The sequence below is a fragment of the Pristiophorus japonicus genome, chromosome 2 (genome assembly GCF_044704955.1).
Source record: "Pristiophorus japonicus isolate sPriJap1 chromosome 2, sPriJap1.hap1, whole genome shotgun sequence".
Taxonomy (NCBI): Eukaryota; Metazoa; Chordata; class Chondrichthyes; family Pristiophoridae; genus Pristiophorus; species Pristiophorus japonicus.
Genome location: NC_091978.1, coordinates 282,264,396 through 282,278,903, shown reverse-complemented (window position 1 = coordinate 282,278,903; position 14,508 = coordinate 282,264,396). Strand labels below are relative to the sequence as shown.

Sequence of the window (14,508 nt, the reverse complement as noted above, 5' to 3'; positions counted from 1 at the left end):
AGCAAGTTGCTGTAGTGCATCTTGTAGATGGTACACACTGCAGCCAAGGTGTCCCGGTGGTGGAGGGAGTGAATGTTTTAAAATGGGAGATTTCCTCATTCTTTTGCAACATATATAGTATTCTACAACGTAGATCATTTAAAGTGGTGCAAGTCTCCTGGAATTTCGGGGCATTATCTGGTTATTTATCTCATTGCTGTTGTGGGATCTTGCTGTGCTCAAATAGGCCGCTGGTTTCCCTATATTACAACTACACGTCAATGGCTGTAAAACACTTTTGCATGTTCTGAAGTTATGCAAATACAAGGTTTTTCTACACAAAGCACGGTACTCAGTGCTCCGCAATGTTCCCACACAGCGAGTTCAGTAATGTCGCACGCTGACAGATCGCCTGTTCAGTGGATGGGCCATCCCTGTGTGACGTAAACCGTTCTCGCGCGATCTCCCGCAGTTTACCCCGTGCCCAGTAAAAGTCTCGCGCGATCTCCTTCTCTTCCTCTTCCCAGCTCCGCTAGCAACATGGCAGTCGGTAAAAATAAGAGACTGACCAAAGGAGGCAAAAAGGGTGCCAAGAAGAAGATGTAAGTGCGTCGAAATCGGGCGAGCAGCCTCTCACTGACTCTCCTCCGCACGGGCAGCGCTCGATATTGGAGAAATTCAGCGGGATGGCGCTGATATTTAGCGGATAGTGGGTCCGGGGAGGGAAAGGAAAGGAAGAGAGCCGCGGCCGCCGGGCCTGGTTTATAGCCTGGGAATAGAGGCCGACTGAGTCGGTTAGGTATCCGGGGAGGGGGAAAAAACTACAACTAAAACGAAATGTAACGAACCGGCCAAGTCCAGGCCGCTTTAGACCTCGGAGCCGAGCGAACGTGGGCTGCCAGGTGCAACTACACTTGAGGGTTTTTCACGGAGCAAATGCATTTTGCGCAAGATTTTGTTCATTTGCCAATCTGTTGCACTCGAAGTCTGGGCGCTGGAATCCCAGTACTTGTCTGAAATCTTATTTCAACGTCTCTTCACAGCGTGGACCCCTTCTCCAAGAAGGACTGGTACGATGTTAAGGCTCCAGCGATGTTTAACATTAGGAACCTGGGCAAAACCTTGGTTACCAGGACCCAGGGAACTAGTAAGTATTGAAATCCTTCAGAAATTACGTAATCTCCTGGGTACATTTAAACCTTTAGAACAAATATTAACTTGCCTGGCTTCATTTTTGAAATAATCCTAAAGATATGGTTAATTAGTTAGGGCTTGTAAGAACATAAGGAATAGGAGCTGGACCTATTTTTGATATACAACTATTTTTAATAAGATTGTGCCTGATGTTTTTCATCAACGTCACCTTCTTTCACTATCCCCATATCCCTCGATTCCTTGTATTGAATATACACAACGACTGAGTATCCACAGCTCTGAGGTAGAGCATTCCAAAGATTCGTAACCCTTTGAGTGAAGAAATTTCTCCTCATCTCAGTCCTAAATGGCTGATCCCTTATTCTGAGCCTGACCCCATGTTCTAGATTCCCCAGCCAGGCGAAACATCCTCCCAGCATCCATCCTGTCAAGCCCTTGAAGAATTTTATATGTTTTGATGAGATAACCTCATTCTTCAAAGTAAGAGCTGAGAACTTTGTGGATGGGAGGGTGATATGTAAAACAAAAAAAATTATAAATAGCACCTCATGTCTTCCAATCCCAAAGATCTTCATAACTAGTGAACTACTGTTGAAGTGGTGTCACTGTAGTGCAATCTTATGGGTCCCTGCTGAGCAGTGAATTGTTTGTATGTATTAAATGAGAATATAATCTCGTTTTGGCCCTAGATGACTCAACAATTGAGTCTATCCTGATGTTTCCATATGCATCTCATGAAAAATTATTTTTGTAAAACTGGTTGCACCAGGTAGATGATTTGAGTCTGTATTTTCCAACGTGTTAATGTGCCTTGTTTTCTCAACTATCATGCAGAGATCGCCTCAGAAGGCTTGAAAGGCCGTGTGTTTGAAGTGAGTCTTGCTGATTTGCAGAACGATGAAGTGGCCTTCCGCAAATTTAAGCTAATCGTGGAGGACGTTCAGGGCAAAAACTGTCTGACCAACTTTCATGGCATGGACTTAACGCGTGATAAGATGTGCTCTATGGTCAAAAAATGGCAGGTAAGATTATAAATTGGGGTGTCCAGGATTAGAATTGTGAATTTCAGTTTGCCTTTTGTGCCACTTCTGCTAAATGAATTCAGTCATGTGGTGTAATTAATGTGAAACCACTACAAGGTCCAAAGCAACTGTTTCAGTAACTGAATCGTCTGCATTTTGCTAATGTGTTCAGTCCCATTAAAATGTTAAATTAGTATGGGACAAATTTGATGTTTGCCGAATTTGGCTTGTTCCTGAACTTTTCATCTGTCATGTACTTCCAACCTGAAGAGTTTTATTCCTCCTCCTCTCTTCCCTTTCTCCTGCCTCTCCTGAAGGCCTTGTAATGCTGCGACACGGTTAGTCTCCCTCATCCTTAACCCTGTCTTCATTTGAACCGAAAGTGAATGTCGGGTGGGTGGCTATTTCATCCAAACACATCACTGTCTGTGTATGTATCTTCCAGAGAGAATCCTGGATGATATAATTTTTGTTTTCTTGGGTCCGTGATAGCCCCCTCGCCTTATTCAGCAGGTCATAGATCCCCACTCCAGAGACTTAACGTATAATCTAGGTTGGCACTCCAATGCAATACTGAGCCACTGCTGGGAGGTGCCATTATACGGGTGCATTAAACTGCGGCCCTGTCTGCAGGATGGACGTAAAAGATCCGGGGCACTATTTGAAGTCTCCTGGCCAATATTTATCCCTCAGCCGATGCCTAAAACTGATCATTTCATTGCTGATTGTAGGGCCTTGTGTGTAGCAATTGGTTGCTTACATTGCAACTGTGACTACACTTCAATAGTATTTCATTGTTTTTACTTTCATAACTCTCCCCAACCTTAGTGACACTGAGCACAACTCTGCCTCTGCTATTGACCTATCTTACATCAGCCAACTGAATTCAGACTGCTGTTTAAGCTTAGAAATGACAGAAGGCTTGGTGTTTATATGTGTGCGTATATAATAAAAAACAACCTCCTGAAGCTTTTTACAGCTACGCTTTGAAGTGTAGTCACTGTTATAAGAATCTAAGAATTAGGAGCAGGAGTAGGCCATTTGGCCCCTCGAGCCTGCTCTGCCATTCATTTAAGATCATGGCTGATCTTCTACCTTGACTCCACTTTGCTGCGCTATCCCCATATCCCTTAATTCCCTTAATATTCAATAAATCTATTAATCTCTGTCTTGAATATACTCCATGATTGAGCCTCCACCGCACTCTGGGGTAGAGAATTCCAAAGATTCATGAAATTTCTCATCTTGGTTCCTTATTCTGAGACAGTGACCTCTGGTTCTAGACTCTGCAGCCAGTGATGCCATCTTTCCTGCTTCTACCCTGTCAATCCCTGCAATAATTTAATTTCCTCCCCCCCCCCCCCCCCAATCCCAGGAATCAGTCTAGTAAACCTTCGCTGCACTCCCTCTACAGCAAGTATATTGTTCTTTGGGTAAGACGACCAAAACTGTGTGCAATCCTCCAGATAGGGTCCTGATGTGAGACCACATGTGATTGCAGACAGTTATCTTTACTCTTGTACTCTAATCCTCTTGTAATAAAGGCCAACATACCATTTGCTTTCTTAACATGCAGGTAGGTACAGCAAGCAATTAACCTTCAGTGATTTGTGTACAAGGACACCCAGGTCCCTCTGAATACCAACATTTCCCAAACTTGCACCGCTTAAAAAATACTTTTCTATTTTCCCTACCAAAGTGGATAACTTCACATTTCTCCACATTATATTCAATTTGCCATGTTCTTGACACTTATTTAGCCTGTCTTTCTCCCCTTGAAGTGTCTGTGCATCCTCCTCACAACTTGCATTTCCATCTAACTTTGTATCATCAGCAAACCTGGATTTATTACTTTTGGTCCCCTCATCTAAATCATTGATCTAGATTGTGCATAGTTGAGGCCCAAGCACTGATCCTTGCGATACCCCACTAGTTACAGTCTGCCAACCCGAAAATGGCCCCTTTATTGCTACTGTTTTTTGTCTGTTAACCAATCCTCAATCCATGTTAGTATATTACACCTAATCCAATGAGCCCTAATTTTGTTTAATAACCTCTCATGTGGCACCTTAACGAATGCCTTCTGAAAATCCAAATACACCACATCCACTGGTTCCTCCTTAGCTATTCTGCTATTAAAACTTGAAAAAAACTATTTTTGTCAAACATTTCCCTTTCATAAATCCATGTTGACTGTCCAATCCTATTATTTTCTAAGTGCTCTGTTACCACGTCCATAATAGATTCTAGCATTTTCTCTACTAATGTAGTTAACTGGTCTGTAGTTGCCCATTTTCTCTCTCCTTTAATAGCAGGGTTACATTTGTTACCTTCCAATCCATGGGAACCTTTCTCGAATCAATGGAATTTTGGAAGATGACAACCAATGCATCCACTATATAGCCACCTCATTCAAAACCGTAGGATGTAGGCCATCAGGTCCAGAGGATTTATCGGCTTTCAGTCCTACCAGGAATATAGGCAGTATTGTTCTATGGTTCTGTTAATCTGACAAATTAGTAATATAAATTGTACTGATGAAATTACCTTTTTAATTATTCCAATTGTAGACCATGATTGAAGCCCATATTGATGTCAAAACCACAGATGGATACCTGCTGCGCCTCTTTTGTGTAGGATTCACTAAGAAGCGCAACAATCAGATTCGTAAAACCTCCTACGCTCAACACCAACAGGTCCGCACAATCCGCAAGAAGATGGTAGAGATCATGACTCGTGAAGTACAAACCAATGACCTCAAGGAGATTGTCAACAAGTTGTAAGTAATCTAGACAAACACGCTATGTTCTGACATGTTTTAATACTACCTTCAGTGAATTGCTTTTCTGTGAAGTAAAATTGAAATACAAATACTAGATATATAGAAACTTGCTCTTGCCAGTCGGCTTTTTTTGTGCGAGTGAGAGTTTGGAATTGGGCAGTTTGAACTTGAAGTCACTTCAGCACAGGTTGTGAGTTGCAGTACTGTTTTCGGATGTTGGATGTTGGACGCTGGTTCTGAGTTTTATGTACTGCTTATTACATATAACTTCCATTTTGATTACACCATGGATTCTGTTTTGGTACACACGGGGGGATGTTTGAATACACGTGTCTGTTAAAATGCATTATAAACCTGTATATCCTGTGATTTCATGGTTTCAAAATACCATCTATCCATTCCAACATTTGTCTGTTAATTTAACTGTCCTGTGTCCAGGTCTTGACAGGCAACCAGTTTTGACTGCTGATCACCCTTTGTGTAAAGAGTTACTCATCAATGCCCTTAACAACTTTGATGCTTTTGTCCTGTTCTATCCCATTAAGTATTTTTATCTCAATAAAAGATGCCCCTCCGATGTCTTAGCCATGCCAAAGAACTGCAGCTTATCTAGTTTTTCCTCCTGACTGAGGATCAGTCTTTGTTTTCCTCTGTACTCTGGGTGGCTCCTGTATGTCAGTGGCTCAAGTACAGTGCCGAGAATCTGGAGTTCAGGAATCTGTACAGTGGCGGGGTCATCTGGAAAATATTCCGGAAGCCGGACTCTGGCCGCTGCTGAATATGTCCCTGCCTCAGGCCGGCTGCCACTGCTCGACCCTCCCCTACCAATCTTGGCCTAGGTGTTTCCAGACTCTATGTTGGAAAGACATTCCGAAATCTGGAAATATATGAACCTAGGCTCTGGCGTTTACAGATTCGGGACGTCATAAAGACATTCCAAAGTCCGGAAATACACAGAATTGGTCCCGAGGCTTCCAGATTCTCGACCCTGTACTGTAACTCAAACTTACAACACAGAAGGAGGCCATTAAACCTTTCTTGTCTGTGCTGGCTCTTTGAAGTTGTGCTTAGTCCTACACTGCTGCTTTTGTCAGTAACCCTGTAAGTTCCTCATCCTCCAGTCTCTGTATAACTCGCTTTTAAAATTATTTATGGAATCACCACCTTTTCAAGTGGAGCGTTCCAGAGCCCAGCAACTCTTGAGTGAAAGAATTTCTCTGTTGGCAATTAGTTAAAGCCCCAAATTTTCAAGTCTTCACAACTATATCTTATTCCAGTCAATCTTTTATTTCCCCTTTCCACACCTTGTGATAATGGGGTGAGCAGAACTGCACTGCGCAGAACGAGTCCCCAGAGATTAAATGGTCCACATTGAGCGAGAATCGGGATCCTTTTTGAATGCTGGAGTGGACTAGTAGGATGTGGGCAATCGACCTATACCAGCTAGTTACCCAGATAGCATCAAAGAGCTGGGATGCTACTCTGTACAGAAACGTGGGCTTGGGTGTGATGATTACAGTTTATAAGATAATGAAGGGAGTAGATTGTGTATGTGTGGACCAGTTGTTTCAACTGAATAGATTAGGAAGGACCAGAGGATTGCACTCTTAAATTCAGCATAATGTTTGCAGATTTGAACTCCACGGATTTTACTGCACCCGGTTTTTATTGCTGCCTTTCAGTGGATGTGAAGAATGATAGGACGACCCAACAGCTTTGAATGTCCCAACTTCCACTGTCCATGAAGTACACTTGCTGTGTATTTCAATTCCCAGACTCGGCAATTTACTGTTTGTCTTTTTAAAGAAGGAAAATGTCCCAAGATGCAACGCCAAGCCAAACAAGCTGGGTTGATCAAAATGGGAGGGGGATGCACAAGATGCTAGAGTCAGAAGAATTTTGATTTTTTGGGTGGTGGGTTTGTATGGCTGGAGGAGGTTACAAGATTGGATGTTGGGCAAGCAGTTTAACAAAATGGAGGAGTCAAGAGTGTTTGTGGAGTGGTAAAGTTGATTATTGTCAGCGTACGTGTGGAAGCAACCCCATGTCTTCAGATGATATGGGGCAGTGAAGAGCTGAGGGAAGATAACTGGCAAATAAAGCTATTTCTAGAGATGCTTATGTTGTGGTAGATAGGTGAGAGCTGGAAAATGGAGAGAGGGGGTGTGGTTGACTGTCAAAGGCTGCGAGGAGGGATAAAACACCACAATCACAGAAGATGCCATTTGTGACTTGGTTTTGGTCAATTTGGTGCTATAGCAGGAGGCAGATAGGAGGGGAGGACATAAAAATAAATGTTTAAAAAAAAAAATCACATGAACAATGCCACCCTTGTCAGCAAGTTTACTGACTGTCATAAATTGGGCCTGAAAAGGTGGGGGGGGTTGGGTAGAGAAATTCAGACGGCTGATGTCACGCCAGCAGTTTCCAATGAAAAGATCGAGGTGCCAGATGGAGGGGTCCAGGTTGAACGAGAATTCTGAAGATGGGATCTCTTGATTGTGAACTGCTGGTGTGACATCAGCCATCTGAATTTCTCTCTCTCCTCTTTTTCCCCCCCCCCCACACACACACACTTTTTTCAGCCCCAACTCATGACATCTTCAGTAAACTCGTGGTGTTTGGGTGCTTTTTTTCAACATTTATTTTAATGTATTTTGGGACAGCAGGTGCCGGTAATTACATTGCATAGGATATATGGCACCAAAACAGGCCATTTGGCCCAATCAGTCCATGCCGGCATTTATGCTCCACTCGACTTATCCCGACTTTACTCATCTAAATCTATCCGTGTAACCCTCTATTCCCTTCTCCCTCATGCTTGTCTAGCCTCCCCTTAAATGCATCTATACTATTTGCTTCAACCATTCCCTGCGGTAGTGAGTTCCACATTCTCACTACTCTCTGGGTAAAGAAGTTTCTTCTGAATTCCTTATTGGATTTCTTGGTGACTATCTTGTATTGATGGCCTCTAGTTATGCTCTTCCTCATAAGTGGAAACGGTCTCTCTGTAGCCACTCCTATCAAAACCTTTTATAATTTTAAAGACCTCTATTAGGTCACCTCTCAGTCTTTTTTCAAGAGAAAAGAGAGCCTGTTCATCTTTCCTGGTGTGTATAACCTCGCATTTCTGGTATCGTCCTTGTAAATTCTCTCTGCATCCTCTCCAGTGCCTCTATCCTTTTTATGATAGTGACCAGAACTGAATCTAATCAAGGTCGGGGCCTCCACGTTGCTCCCAGGCCAATGCTCGCTGCTCCTTTTATGGCCCCAACCTGCTGCTGGTGTTCTCTTGACCTGCGTGAGAACACCAGCGGCAGGCCGGGGCCATAAAAGGAGCAGCGTGAAGGCATGCCACTTCAGGGAGCTGCGACGGCAGCAAAGAGTGACATCATCAAGGTCCAGGTCACTGTTTGGAGCATGTTCAGATACAGCAGGAATGGCGGGACTGGAGGGATGTGATTGGGGTCCAGGAGAAGCGTGAGCACGGGCCAGCCCACATTGTGATAATGTGTGTGCACTAGATCCGTGCAGCTGAGCAGGTCTCCAGTCGTCTTGGATAATCCTTGCCACTGGACCAAGACCTCGCTCTGTCAAGCCCATGTGCAACAGCCACCGCGCGTTTTATTTTTATTTTATTTTTTTTTAAATCCATGGACAGGCATCTTCCACCCTTCAGGATGTAGTTCAGGACCTGGAATTTTAGGTCCTTCATTGGAACACCTGTCAACTCATCCTTTTTTTGGCATGGAAGCAAGTCATCCTCGTTTCGAGGGACTGCCTATGATGATCTAATCAAGGTGCAATACAGGTTTAGCATAACTTCCCTACTATTCAAGTCTATACCTCCTAGAAATAAACCCTAATGCTTGGTTTGCTTTTTTTTTATGGCTTTGCGATTTGAACTTCTTTGTTCCTCTACCCCATCTAGACTTTCACCCTCCAAGTAATAAGTGACCTTCCTACCAAAATGTAATACCTCACACTTGTGTTGAACTTCTTTTGCCAATTATCTGCCCATTGTGCAAGCTTATTAATGTACTCCTGTAATTTGTTGCAGTCCTCCTCAGTCCAGGTATTGACTTGCCCCTAATTTGGTGTCATCTGCAAATTTAGAAATTGTGTTTTTGATTCTAAAATCTAAATTGTAGCAAGTGACTTGTGCTGCCCATTTAAATGTGGGTACTGCCCAGTGCTGAATTAGCTGCTCTCTGGTGTGAATGTTGGCTGAGGAAAGGATCAGACTTTGCCGTGATGCCTCTAGTCAAACAGCCTGATAGCACTCCGCCTGTGCTCATATAATGAAGAACCATGAAACTATATCCCAGTAAAATTGCCAATGGGAGAGGCAAAATATTGGCCAGGGGTATGTGAACAGTGAGACAGAATAACAATCAATTAAGTAATACAGATGGAGCGTCTGAAATCCGGAAACCTCGGGACTGAGGCCATTCTGGATTTCGGAAAGTCTTTACAACGTCCCGAATCCTAAAATGCTCTGGCCAAGGTTTGGGTATTTCTGGATTTCAGAACGTCTTTCCGACATCCAGAAACTGGAAACGCCTGGGCCGAGTGAAGAGCACGGAGGTGTGGGGGGGAGGTGACTGTTTTGGGTTCAGCAGCTGGGAAAAACCTGTATTGAAGACCTGCAAAAAAAAAAGGTAAGTTTAAAAGTTTTAATTCTTTTTCAGCAGTTAATTTGTTTTTTTTTAAAAGGTCCGGATGACCCCGATTTGGGACGCTCAACCTGTATTAGATCTTTTCCTTGTTTTGTGCAATATGGCATACATTTTCCCCTTCAATATTTTACATGCTAAGTTTTGTGGACCACAATATTTGGAATTGTAGAAAAAAGTAAAAATTATCTCCGTCAAAGCACTTGTTTTTCAATCCCAAACTCGTGCCGCCTTTGTTCCTTGCTGAATTAAGATTCTGCACAGCAAGCTCTACTACAAGCCCAGTAATTTGGTATGTTTTCAGATAGCAGGTTTCACTCTGAGACAATTGGGTGCCCCGGCTGACATAAGACCATATAGAATGCAGCACGGTTCACGGTTCAAGTTTCAAGCTGTTCCAAAGTGAGTGGTGCATTGTTAATCCGCCACAGACCAGGATATTTCTATTCAGTTGTACCCTTCCTTTCTAGTATCCTCCAAATTGCACTAAAGTAATCTTTAATCTTAAAGGATGTGAATGCATCACTGGGCCATGCAAGTGCATGAATGATCCTATTCCTAGTTGAGTCTGAAGTTTTGTGGAGTTTCTAGTATAGAGAAATGTACAGACTGGAAAAGACCACTTGGCTGACCCCATAAATTTGTAATTAACTTGAATATTAATAGTTCCTGTAATGTTCTAACAGTCTAATATTTGCTTTTTAGGATCCCAGACAGCATTGGTAAGGACATTGAGAAAGCTTGCCAGTCTATTTACCCTCTCCATGATGTGTATGTTCGGAAAGTCAAGATGCTGAAGAAGCCCAAGTTTGAATGTAAGTGTGGTTGTTCAAGTGTCTTTTTGTATTTGAACCTTTTGTGTGATAGATATTACAAGCACATCAAATCATGAATAGCATTAAACAAAATTAAAAACAATAATACTGGATGAATGCAGGGAACAGCACCAACCCCTGTACCCCCGCCTTTGACACTATCAACCGTGAGGGATTATGGAGCGTCCTCCTCAGATTCGGCTGCCCTCAAAAGTTTGTCACCATTCGCCACCTGCTCCACGATGACATGCAAGCTGTGATCCTGACCAATGGATCCACCACAGACCCATTCCACATTCGGACTGGAGTCAAGCAAGGCTGTCATTGCACCACCGCTCTTCTTGATCTTCCTTGCTGCAATGCTCCATCTCCCTCTCAACAAGCTCCCCGCTGGAGTGGAACTAAACTATAGAACCAATGGGAACCTGTTCAACCGTCGTCACTTTCAGGCTAGATCCAAGGTCGTCCCATCCTCTTGTCATCGAACTGCGGTACGCAGACGACGCTCGTGTTTGTGCACACGCAGAGGCTGAACTTCTAGCCATCATCAACACCTTCACCGAGGCGTGAGAGAGCATGGGCCTTAGACTGAACATCCGTAAGACAAAGGTCCTCCGCCAACCTGTCCCTGCCACACAGCACTGCCTCCAGTTATCAAAATCCACGACAAGGCCTTGGACAGCGTGCACCATTTTCCATACCTCAGGCAGACATCGACGACAAGGTCCAGTGCAGCCTTCGGTCGCCTGAGGAAGAGTGAAGGACCAGGATCTCAAACCTGGCACCAAACTCATGGTCTACAGAGCAGTGGTGATACCCGCTCGCCTATATAGCTGAGACATGGACTATGTACAATAGGCACCTCAAAACACTGGAGAAGTACCACCAACACTACCGCTGTAAGATCCTGCAAATCCATTGGCAGGATAGGCGCACCAACGTCTGTGTCCTTGCTCAGGCCAATATCCCCAGCATTAGAGCATGGTCAGTGCTTCATCAGCTCCGTTGGACAGGCCACATCGCCCGTATACCTGACACGAGACTCCCACAACAAGCGATCTACTCAGAGCTTCGACATGGCAAGCGAGCCCCAAGTGGGCAGAGGCAATGCTTCAAGGACACCCTCAAAGCCGCCTTGGGGGGGGGGGAAATGTAACATACCCACTGACACCTGGAAATCCCTGGCCCAAGACTATCCAAAGTGGAGTAAAAGCATCCGGGAAGGCACTGAATGCTTCGAATCTCTTCACCGGAAGCCAAGTGTTGACAGTGGAAGGAGCGCGTGGCAACCCAGGCACCCCTACCCACCTGTTCCTCCAACCACTGTTTGCCCTACCTGTGACAGACTGTAAGTCCTGCATTGGACTCTTCAGTTACCTGAGAACTAATTTTTAGTGTGGAAGCAAGTCATCCTGAACCCTGCGGGGACTGCCTATGATGATGGTTGGGCCGAACATTGTGGCCTGGCCGATACGAAGTGCGCATGGACCTGGCAATGTCTCGCAAAAGCCAGTTTTCGGGGCAAGCCGCTTTTCCAATCGGTCAAGATTTCTCTTGACAGATCCTCTGCATCCATGCGGGAGAGGTTGGGCTATTTGCCCAATGAGTGTCCTTCAAACTTTTACGCCTCGTAAAAGCAGGCACGTGGCTTACTTATGCTAGCGTAAGAGTTTTAAAACAAAAATTAATGTTATCGTTTTTGTTAAAAACCCTGTCCATTTAAGGTATTTTTAACCCTATTAAAACACAAATTTTTTGCATTATTTAACATTTAACTTTGTTGAGTTTTTAAATTTATTTTGTTTTAGGGGTTATTCTCATTGATCGTAATGGTAACTTGCACAAATGGAGTTCCTGTTTTTATTGAGAATACTACCTAGTGATTGGTGGTCCAGGCCCATGTGACTCCAGCATTTCCATACGTACGGGAAAGTTGTCATCTGGTACGCTGCGCAGCGAATGAAGGCCTACAGCTGCAATTGTGGATTAGTTTTTTTTTAATTGGGTCGGAGGTGTTCGTGCGAAGAAAGTCTTCAACTGCGATTTTCCCCCCAATATGATTTAAGTATTGGCTATATTTTAGCATGTTTCCTTTTCAAGTATTAATTTAAACCCAGACTATCAGCTGTTACACCTCTTGTGTGTACACACGCTACCTCTCATTTGAAAAAATTTTATTGTCAATCTGTTTGTTGCCTTGTTCATTTGGGCTGGATCCCTCTGCACCTCTTTCTATTTCTAGCACCCTTTTTCTTTGAATCTTACCCTTTGGTATTCTTGCGTTGAACCTTACTATGTTGCGATAACTGTTAAATCAACTATTTGTCCCTCATTTCCCAGAACTAAATTATTTCTTTGGATTAGAAACTTACTGCAATCCTGGATACATTCTAGGAAGTGATTTCCTCCACTTTGAACTCATTCACCTTTTACTCAGTTTATCTTTGGACAGTTGAAATTGCCCAATTCTAGCATAGTTTTGAACTATCCACAAATCTCTCTCCCTCATCTCATTTTGACTGTTCAGCATCCTGTAATGCCTGCTTGACTGGATACTTTAACAACCCCCTAGAATATTTTGTTGAGTTTTAGGATCGAATCCAGACCCTCTTCTCCCTCGCCTGAATGCTATAAATCAGCAATATGAACTAAGCTGTGCTTCTCTCTTTTTGTATCCTATGCTCATTCCAATTTTTTTTGCAACATTGACCTTCATTATTGCTGAGATAAAAGATCCTGGGTTAGGATCATGCCACAATTTGACTCGACACTTGCTGGGAAGCAGAAAATTGCCACAATTAAATCTAAGGTCTGTGGATCCCAAAACTACATAGTACTTCAATTGTGGTCTTACTAAGGTTTAATATAGCTTCAGCCTTAAGTCCACCCAGCTTCCTCTCTTTGAGATTTTATGGGTATTGGGTATTTGGAAGCAAAATTTGAGGAGTAGAGCACATTGTTTTGAATGAAATAGGAAATTTAGGCAGCATTTTTAATAGGGGGATGATGGAACTGTGGAGTACAGCAGCAGTGGGGATGGTAGAACAGAAAACTAAATTAGAATACCAGATGCTAATTTTAAAATCACAGTAACCATCTGTGGCTCAATTATGAGGAAAAAATGTTCTGTATAAAGCATTATTTTGTTACAACAAAATGAGCCTGTAAAGTATGGTTTTACATATGCCAGTTGGGGTGAACTGATGTATAAAGATAACCAAATAATAATGGAACATTATTTTCTTCCAGTGGGCAAACTGATGGAGTTGCATGGTGAAGGAGGAAGTGGCTCGAGCAAACCATCAGGTGAAGAGACTGGCGCTAAAGTAGATCGAGCTGATGGATATGAACCCCCTGTCCAAGAAACTGTCTAAATGTGTACAATAAAATAACTGACTTTTTTTTGTCAATTTTATCTTGGTGTATAAAATGATTTCACTAAGGCAAGTTAAGTCTTCATAAAATAACCTGTTAGAATCAGCTATTCTGGTCTATCTGCATTGTACCCCATAAAATTTGATGTATACTGCCTGAGGTGCAGTACTCCAGATTGAACATGGCATCTGTACAAATGAAACATAACATCCCTTTTTGTATTCCATCACCCTTGAGATAAAGGCTAACATTCAATTGGCCTTTTTGTACCTGTGCACGAGCTTTTAATAAGTTAATGTTTCAGGTCTGGCCCTTTGTCAGAACTGGAAAAAAATTAGAGGTGTAACATTTTACAGATAAAATAGGTGGAGTCGGCCCTTCGAGCCTGCACCACCATTCAATATCATGGCTGATCATTCCCTTAGTACTGCTTTCTATCCATACCACTTGATCCCTTTAGCTGTAAGGGCCATATCTAACTCCCTCTTGAATATATCCAATGAACTGGTATCAACAACTCTCCGGTAGGGAATTCCACAGGTTAACAACACTGAGTGAAGAAGTTTCTCATCTCAGTTTAAGGATAAGGGGTAAGTCATTTAGGACTGTGTCCCCTGGTTCTGGACTTCTCCTGCATCTAACCTGTCCAGTCCCATCAGAATTTTTTATGTTTCTATGATATCTCCTCTCATCCTTCTAAACGC

General features: G+C 43.1%; 1 protein-coding gene across 1 annotated transcript; it reads left to right on the top strand.

The window, feature by feature from the left end:
* Nucleotides 1-471: 471 nt before the first annotated feature.
* On the top strand, nt 472-13,839 carry rps3a (ribosomal protein S3A). Its single transcript, XM_070871462.1, has 6 exons — nt 472-581; nt 1,023-1,126; nt 1,969-2,156; nt 4,727-4,935; nt 10,320-10,429; nt 13,679-13,839. The coding sequence occupies exons 1-6, from the start codon at nt 520-522 to the stop codon at nt 13,801-13,803; spliced, it is 798 nt and encodes a 265-aa protein (XP_070727563.1). The 5' UTR covers nt 472-519; the 3' UTR covers nt 13,804-13,839.
* Nucleotides 13,840-14,508: the final 669 nt, after the last annotated feature.